The 8,650-nt window shown below is 33.4% G+C and overlaps 1 protein-coding gene and 1 long non-coding RNA gene across 2 annotated transcripts; both read left to right on the top strand.

Moving 5' to 3' along the window:
• The first annotated feature begins 1,252 nt into the window (after positions 1-1,252).
• LOC111995129 (uncharacterized) lies at positions 1,253-4,644 on the top strand. The gene is made up of 4 exons (XM_024027037.1): positions 1,253-2,033; positions 2,141-2,912; positions 3,047-3,253; positions 4,398-4,644. Exons 1-4 carry the CDS (start codon positions 1,253-1,255, stop codon positions 4,642-4,644), a joined length of 2,007 nt encoding a protein of 668 aa, XP_023882805.1.
• Positions 4,645-7,285: 2,641 nt separating this feature from the next.
• Positions 7,286-7,754, top strand: LOC136070682 (uncharacterized). Its single transcript, XR_010631918.1, has 2 exons — positions 7,286-7,396; positions 7,557-7,754. It is a non-coding gene; the product is annotated as an uncharacterized LOC136070682 (long non-coding RNA).
• The last annotated feature ends 896 nt before the right edge of the window (positions 7,755-8,650 follow it).

Genomic DNA, 8,650 nt, shown 5'->3' with positions numbered 1-8,650 from the left:
ACAAATTCTTCGATCAATAACAATTGTTAGGTTCTAAAGATTTAGGAATTTATGTATTTAGAACTCTAATTTGTATTGTTGGCAAACCATGATCAAAACAGGTTGTTTAGTCTTGTTTAGGCTTGCTCAAAGTATGTTTATTTGTAAAACTGGAATCGAGTGAGTGCAGATTTATTGGACTAAATCTGTAAGGCTCGATCGATCGAAAATTATACTCGATCGATCGAACCACGTACAGATTTATTTTTCTGCAGAGTTCCAGTTTAGCCCAAACTCTATTTAAACGTCTTGGGGTTCAAGTAAAACACTTCTATATATAAGGAAAACCCTAGAACGTTTTTTTTTTTTTTTTTTTTTTTCTTTTCTTTTGTATGTGGGCTAAAGCTAACTAAAAGTTATCTTTCTTTTATCTCCAGCTCTCTTTCTCTTTTGTGGTTGTAGAAATTGTGAGGAACAAGGTAAAGAACACAAGTTAACTTTGAATTTTTTCTAAAAGTTGTAAACTTAGCTTAAGCAAAATAAGTAAATTCTAGTTAAAAACTTATAAAACTCTAGTATTTTATTTGATTTCAATATGCGTAAGCATTATCGTTGTGATGTTTGTGATTGGTTTTGTGATGGGTTGTTGTGTTGGAGCAAGCGGATGGCTTACATGGTGTTATAAGGTGGTTTAAATACATATTGGGAGTGTTTTTCAATTCTTGCAAATGTAAATGAGTATTGTTGATTAGATGTGATAAAAGTATTTTATTTGATTTAAATACTTGTAAAACTCTATATTTGTAATGTTGGAAATTAATTTTATGGTAGGTTGTTGTGTTGGAGCAAGCGGGTGGCTTGCATGGTATATAAGGTGGTTTAAACTAATATTGGGAGTGTTTGAGTGTGCAATGTATATTTGTTTTAAGTATTAATATAGATTTATGCATTCATGAACGAGATAGAACTTTATCTAAGTAGCTTATAGACTTACATGTTAGAATACATTATGCATGAGTTGATCTTATTTTACTAAAGAAGCATTCATCTTGTAATTGTAGTCAAACATGGATAAAAGTTGGATGACAATGGGTAAGACACCCGATGGCAGATTAAGTCATCCATATATTGAAGGGGTCAATGCATTTATTAATTTTGCAAGAGTAGTTGTGGACTTGAGTGGTAATATTCCGTACCCGTGTATTCACTGTGGAAATTGCTATCGACAATCTCTCCTAATATTGTGCGTATCCATTTGCTTCATCATGGGATTATGCAATCTTACATTAATTGGTATAATCATGGAGAACCTCATTTATTGAATGAGAACATTCATGATAATGAAATGTTGGATGGTGATCATATGGATGGTATCAATGCCTTGGTAGGTGACCGAATTAGAGGGGAACCAAGAAATGCAACCGAAGATGAGGAGGTGCGTCATTTTGACAAACTTGAGGAAGATGCAAAGTGTGAGTTGTATCCAGGTTGCACTGATTATAGTATCTTGAAGTTTGTTATTGAGATGTTGAATGTAAAGGTAATGACCAACTTGAGTAATAAGGGACTTGATATGATGCTAGAATTGCTGACAAAGGTTTTACCGAAAGGTAACTTGGTTCCAAGGTCAACTTATGAAGCAAAGAAGATATTACATGACCTAGGCATGTCATACGAGTATATAGATGCATGCAAAAATGATTGTGCACTATTTTGGAAGGAAAATGAAAACCTTGATAAATGTCCGGTGTGTGAAGTACCTAGGTACAAGGATACACATGCCCAAGGTAAGATGATTCCTCATAAGGTATTGCATTACTTCCTGTTGACACCAATATTGAGGAGATTGTATATGTTAGGCCAAAGAGTTAAGGACATGAGATGGTATATAGAAAAACATGTGGACGATGGGATAATGAGGCATCCGACTGATAGTGAGAAGTGGAAGGAGTTTGATTTGCAACATAATAATTTTTTCCTCGAACCTCGCAATGTAAGGTTGGGGTTGGCTACAGATGGATTTAACCCTTTTGAGAATATGAACAACAACTATAGTATGTGGCCTGTCATACTTATCCCCTATAACCTACCGCCTTGATTGGTTATGAAAGAGCCATATTTTATATTGTCCTTACTTATTCCTGGTCCCCCCATCAACCAGGAAATGAGATTGATATTTACTTGAAACCATTAGCTGATGAGTTGAAGGAGTTGTGGGAAGAAGGTGTAGAAACTTATGATACTTATAATAAAGAGCATTTTCAAATGCGTGCAACTTTGTTATGGACAATACATGACTACCCTGGATTTGGTAATGTGTCTGGGTGGAGGACAAAGGGTCATCATTCTTGTTACACTTGCAACGATGAACCATATTCAGAAGCTTTGGAAAGTAAAATTGGATTCCTTAACCATCGAGTTTATTTGCCTATGGAACATCGTTGGAGACATAGTCGGTTGCATAATGGTTTATCAGAGAAACGGAAGAAATCTTTAGAGTTACAAGTGGGAAAAATACAAAAGCAGCAAGATAGAATGCCAAATATAATTTTAGGAAAGTATCCAAGTAACAAAAAAAGACAACTCATTAAGGAGCCAAATTGGTTAAAGGTAAGTATTTTGTACAAGCTTCTATATTGGAAGAATAAGAAGCTTAAGCACAACATTGATGTCATGCATGTGGAGAAGAACATTACTGAGAGTACTTACGGTACTTTGTTGGGCATTGAGGGGAGAAATAAGGATACTGATAAGGCATGGATAGACTTGCAAAATATGAATTTTAGGCACACGTTGCCTTTGAAACAACGCCCTGATGGATCATATGACAAGCCTTGGGTTTTCTTTTCATTAAGCTCAAATGAAAGGGATGATTTCTATGACTTTTTGAAATCAGTCAAGTATCCGGATGGCTATGCAGCCAACATATCAAGGTCAGTGAATGTAAAAAATGATAGATTATTTGGTTTGAAAAGCCACGACTGTCATGTGCTACTATAACGAATTCTTTCAATTGGGTTGCGAAGGTTTGCACATAAAGACACTAGTATTGTATTGTTTGAGTTAGGCAGCTTCTTCCAAGACTTATGCTCAAGGACCCAAAGCAGAGTGAATTGGAGAAACTAGAAGAACGTATAGTTCTTATACTATGCAAGCTTGAGAGGTTCTTTCCTCCAGCATTCTTTGATGTTATGGTCCACCTTGCTGTTCATTTATCTCGAGAACCAATTCTAGGAGGCCCGGTACAATATCGGTGGATATACCCTATTGAAAGGTAATTAGATCCTTTGATGCATCCATCAATTGTATTTTTCCCATGTGGTATAAAATCACATAATGTGCGTATTTTTTCTCTCGTAGGTACCTTGAAAAATTGAAAAGATACGTTTCAAACCGAGCTCGACCAGAAGGTTCGATTGTATAGGCTTACATTCTCAAAGAATGTATTAACAACTGGTCTTTGTATATTGATGGGATTGAAACTGTGCATAATTGAAGAGAAAGAAATGAAGATTTAGGTGAATCTAGCGAAGGATTGATAGTTTTTTCACAAACTGCCCGACCTATAGGTAGTAGGCGGAATGATGACAACTTGTCTCGTGCGTTGCTTGATACTGCTCATTAGTACTTGTTGTAAAATTGTCCTAAGCTAGAGCCTTATTTAAAGTATGTGATTTCATATGCAAGTATTGTTTGATCAAGTTTTGAATATTATCTGCAATGCTTAGCTGAAAATAAATCACCTTATTTTTAACAGTGTACACAAAAGCACATTGCATAATCCTACTGGAGAAGCCATAACTCAAATCCAACGACAAGAATTTCCCAACTGGTTTAGAGAACATGTAAGACATTTGAAATTTAATCACACACTAATAAAAATTAAACATTTAAAAGTTTCTTCATTGCTTATTACTAATTAATATCACTTGTTGTATGTCATTATAGATTAATAGATTGAAAGTTAACGAGTCACCAGAAGCTACTAAATAGTTATAGTCATTAGCAAATGGTCCTAAGTCGTATGTGAAGGAGTACACAGTTTGTATGGTCAATAGTGTAAAGTTCCATACAAGGGACCTAGACAATCGTCGTGTAACCCAAAACAGTGGTGTATATATCAAAAGGGATCATAAGGGAGAAATGCACGACTTCTATGGTCATGTGTGCAAAATTTGGGAATTGGAGTATATGTTTCGCCATAACATTGTTTTGTTCCTGTGTGATTGGTACAATACTAGTACCAATGGTTGAAGGAGAACGATAAGAACCGATGCACATTGCACAAGCATTGATGCTACAAGTCGGTGTTATGAAATTAACCCTTTTATACTTCCTAGTCAAGTGAGACAAGTTTTTTACCTTCAAGATACCAAATTGGATGAACCTTGGAAAATTGTGCAATCCATCCAACATAGGGGAGTGTTTGATGTCCCGGAAGTCGGGGGTGGAGAATCCAATGATAATACAGAAGATAGTGACGAATTCCAACAAGAAGCGATTGTTGATGTTATCTCTATCAATGTTGAGGACAATATTATTGACTATTGTATAGGTGATGTTGAAACTAAGGTTGTTCTTGAAGGTGAAACTTCAAGAGATGCTAATGAAAATGAAAAGCATGACATACCTGATATTGATCTTGATATGGATTATGATATGTAGAGTTTATAACAATTGTCTTAAATGTTGTGTGCTTATCTTAAAGTTTTATACTTGTCTAAGTAGCAATTGTTTTGTACTTATCTTGAACTAGATATGGATATTGATGTGGTCATTTGTTGTATTGAGTTAGTAGCAATTGTGTTCAAATTTAACACTTGTGAATTGCTTGATATAGATAATGGTGTAGACTATGATATGTAAAGTTAGTAGTAATTGTTATTAAGATGTTTTGTACTTATCTTGAACTTAATATGGATATTGATGTGGTCATTTGTTGTGTTGAGTTAATAGCAATTGTGTTCAAATTTTGCACTTATGAATTGCTTGATGTTAAGTTAGTAGCAATTGTACTTATCTATCATGTCAATACATAGTTTCAAAAAATTCCCAAATAAGCCAAATACACTCATAATATACCGAGGTATGAGATTGCAAAATTGGATAGAATGAGGCAAAACCAAGAGATAATTGATGCTTTAGGATTGAAGCACATCTCAAGTTCTCTAAAGGATTCTGCTCAGTCCAATTGTGCAAAAGGGAAAAAAAGTAGAGCTAGTGTTGTGGTAGATGATGATTATGTACCACCTATTGGTGACGATGACAATGATGATGAGTCATCTAATTCTGTAATCCATAAGGTATAATAGATATTCCATAGAGTACAATAGATGATAATAACTTTATTGTTCCATTACTTATAATGACTTTGTTGTTCCATTATATGTATGTTTATAGATGGCACCAGGACAACTTAATCGCTCGCGAGGTGAGGCATCTATCCCGGTGGTCCGATCTACAGTCTAATCTACGGAAACACCTCCTAAAGCAAATCCTCCCACACTAAGTTCTTCTAGTGTGGAGGTGCAGACTACCGATGCATTAACTAGCATGACTAGTAATTACATAGAACATACTTAATTACAATTGCACCTTGTTTTTACTATTGAGATTATTATTCACTTAATTTAGCTATAATATACATGGAATGTATAATTTTTTAACATTAATAATGTTTAAATAGGATCTGCTAGCAGAACTACCCATGGAGTAACACGTGGTATAGCAGTACGGGCACTTGTTGAAAAAAATGGTAAGCTGCCAATATGTATAGCTGCAGAGTATGATGCTCCTGTTGGGAAGAATGCGTGCAAGCTTGTCAATCATGTTGGCGAACAAGTGCGAAGTAATTTGTCCAGTTACAATGTGAAAAATTGGAAAAATGTTGATGCTGCTACTAGAGATGTAGTGCTTCAAAATATCGCGGTAAATTTACATTGATAACGTTTAACTCGTCTAATTCATATAATAATATTTTTATAATACATATACACTTCATTTTACAGGATCAGTTTTAGTTAGAAGGAGATTCCAACTTAGTAATGAAAACATTAAATACAAAATGTGGAAGATTATTGAGTTCCAACTCTTACAAGTTGCATCAGGCTTATAAAAAGCTCAAACAATCTCATGGTGCTGACTATGCAAGAAGCCACCCGCAAATGAATGCCACACTAAAGCAATGGACTGAACTCATTGATGGGAGATGGACCAATAAGGATTGATAATGTTTAACTCGTCTAATTCATATAATAATATTTTTATAATACATATATACTTCATTTTACAGGATCAGTTTCAGTTAGAAGGAGATTCCAACTTAGTAACGAAAACATTAAATACAAAATGTGGAAGATTATTGAGTTCCAACCCTTACAAGTTGCATCAGGCTTATAAAAAGCTCAAACAATCTCATGGTGCTGACTATGCAAGAAGCCACTCGCAAATGAATGCCACACTAAAGCAATGGACTGAACTCATTGATGGGAGACGGACCAATGAGGATTGGCTAGTAAATTATTTATGCATATATTATTATTATCTAATGTTTACTATATTATGTTGTCAACTGATTAGATTAATATTTAGATGAAGTAAATGTATACTGTTTTATTCATGATCTAATAAATATCAACTGAATGTTGTTTATTAGAAAAAAATCAAGAAAGAATTCTGAAAATAGGAATGAACTAAAGGCAAACATAGATGCGGGATAAAGGCACTTGCTGTTAGGGTTGATGAGGAGGTGCGTATTTTTTCATTTTCTTAAACCTTAGAATATTGCATGTTGTGATTAATTAAGTATATCTATCTAACACTTGAATGTTAATTAATCAGACAAATAATAATGATGGTCAAGTTCCTGAATTGGTAAAAATATTCAAAGATGTTCATTTCAATCCAAATACAAATATGTGGATACACCCTGAGGATGAAGCGACATATATATGTGTATCATTCCATCTCTATCATGTTTGTAAAGCTATAACATATGTACTATTAATATTGTGATTGTTTGTTTCTTTCTCTCTTTCAAATGATAGGAAAATATTCTCAAAGTGCAAGTGGATCATTGTCATGATCCTAATGCAATTCCCCTTACACAAGAGGAGATCTCAAACTTGGTGTTTAAGAAGTCCGATATTGTAAAAGGACTTGGCATGAGACCTTCCTCTTCTTTAGTAACCACCGCCTCCTCTAATTCATCGATGGAGTATATCCAACGGTTAGAAAATGAGATAATTGAGCTCAAAGAGGTAAGAGCTAGAGATCAAGAGGAGCGAGTTAAGGATCAAGATGCATGAACTAAGCAAGATGAGGTCCAAAAGAATATTCTTAACTTTTTGAGGAGCAAGGGTTATAATGATGCTCTTACTTATGGGGGTGGTTCAACTTCAAGTTAAAACACTTTTTGGTTAGTACTTTATTTGATTTCTACAACTTATACATTAAGAGTTGTGATTTTAATTTATTGGTGTGGTTACTCTTAATGCATTGTTAGAAATGCTTCTTATAACATAGTTAATGTTTTTACTTTACAATTTTAGTGAAGTGTTGTTTTTATATTTGTGCAGATTTCTTATTGGTGGCTTTTAGGGGATTTACTTTTGGCATTACTTGAAGACATATGAGGACATCTTCCGTTAGTTCTAAAATAGGGTTTAGGTAGAGTTATTGTATTTATTGCAAACAATTATTGTATGGAAGGAGTTTGAATTGGATACTTGTTTTATTTTTTACTTGTAGAATGTATGGATCTTTTTTTATAAATGTGTTGTTGAAATAAATATGTTATTCAAATGTGAGGTATTAATAATGTAATGACAAGTTACAGGTTAATATCAGAGTCATTAAAAAATAAAAACAGAAAATAAGTTTTAGTGACGAATTTTTTCGTCACAACTATAGCAACAAAAAATTGTTTTAGTGACAAAAATTTTGTCACTAAATATAGCAAAATTTCGTAAGAAATGGTTTTAGTGACAAAAAATTTCGTCACTATATGTGCCTGGATTTTCTTAAAAATAGTTTTAGTAACGAATTTTTTCGTCACTATATGTACCCGAACATAGTTTTAGTGACTAAATTATTCGTCACTAAATATGATTTAGTAAACTAAAGTTTTTTTAGTGACAAAAGTTTTTTTAGTGACAAAATATTTTTGTCACTGAATAGTGTTTTTAGTGAGGAAAACATTTAATGACGAAACGTTTTCGTCACTAAAAGTTTTTTTTTTTTTAAAATCAAATCGGATTTTAAGTGGCGAAAATTTTCATCAACAAGACTTCTAGTGACAGGACTACAGTGACAAAATGAGTTTCGTCACTAAAAGTCCAATTTCATCACTAAAGGTCCTTAGTGACAAAAAACTGGATTTTTAGTGACGAAAAAATTCGTCACTAAAAATACATTTTGTTGTAGTGAATACCCAATTTCATTACCGACCACGAACTAAAATTCTGAGTTTACAAAAAACTTGTAATTTATATCTTCAATGACTTTTCACATAAATCACATACGATGCATCTCATGGACTAAGATAATTTCCCATTAGTTCATTTATAAATAGTCTCATATAATTAAACTATTTAATTATTTATGACATGCCAATAAATTATATTTTTGGGCATAAACCCCAACATTTAAAAAAAAGAAAAAAAAAAAAAAA

This window comes from Quercus suber, unplaced genomic scaffold (genome assembly GCF_002906115.3).
Source record: "Quercus suber isolate HL8 unplaced genomic scaffold, Cork oak 2.0 scaffold_252, whole genome shotgun sequence".
Classification (NCBI taxonomy): Eukaryota; Viridiplantae; Streptophyta; class Magnoliopsida; order Fagales; family Fagaceae; genus Quercus; species Quercus suber.
This window is presented reverse-complemented; position numbering and strand designations above follow the sequence as displayed.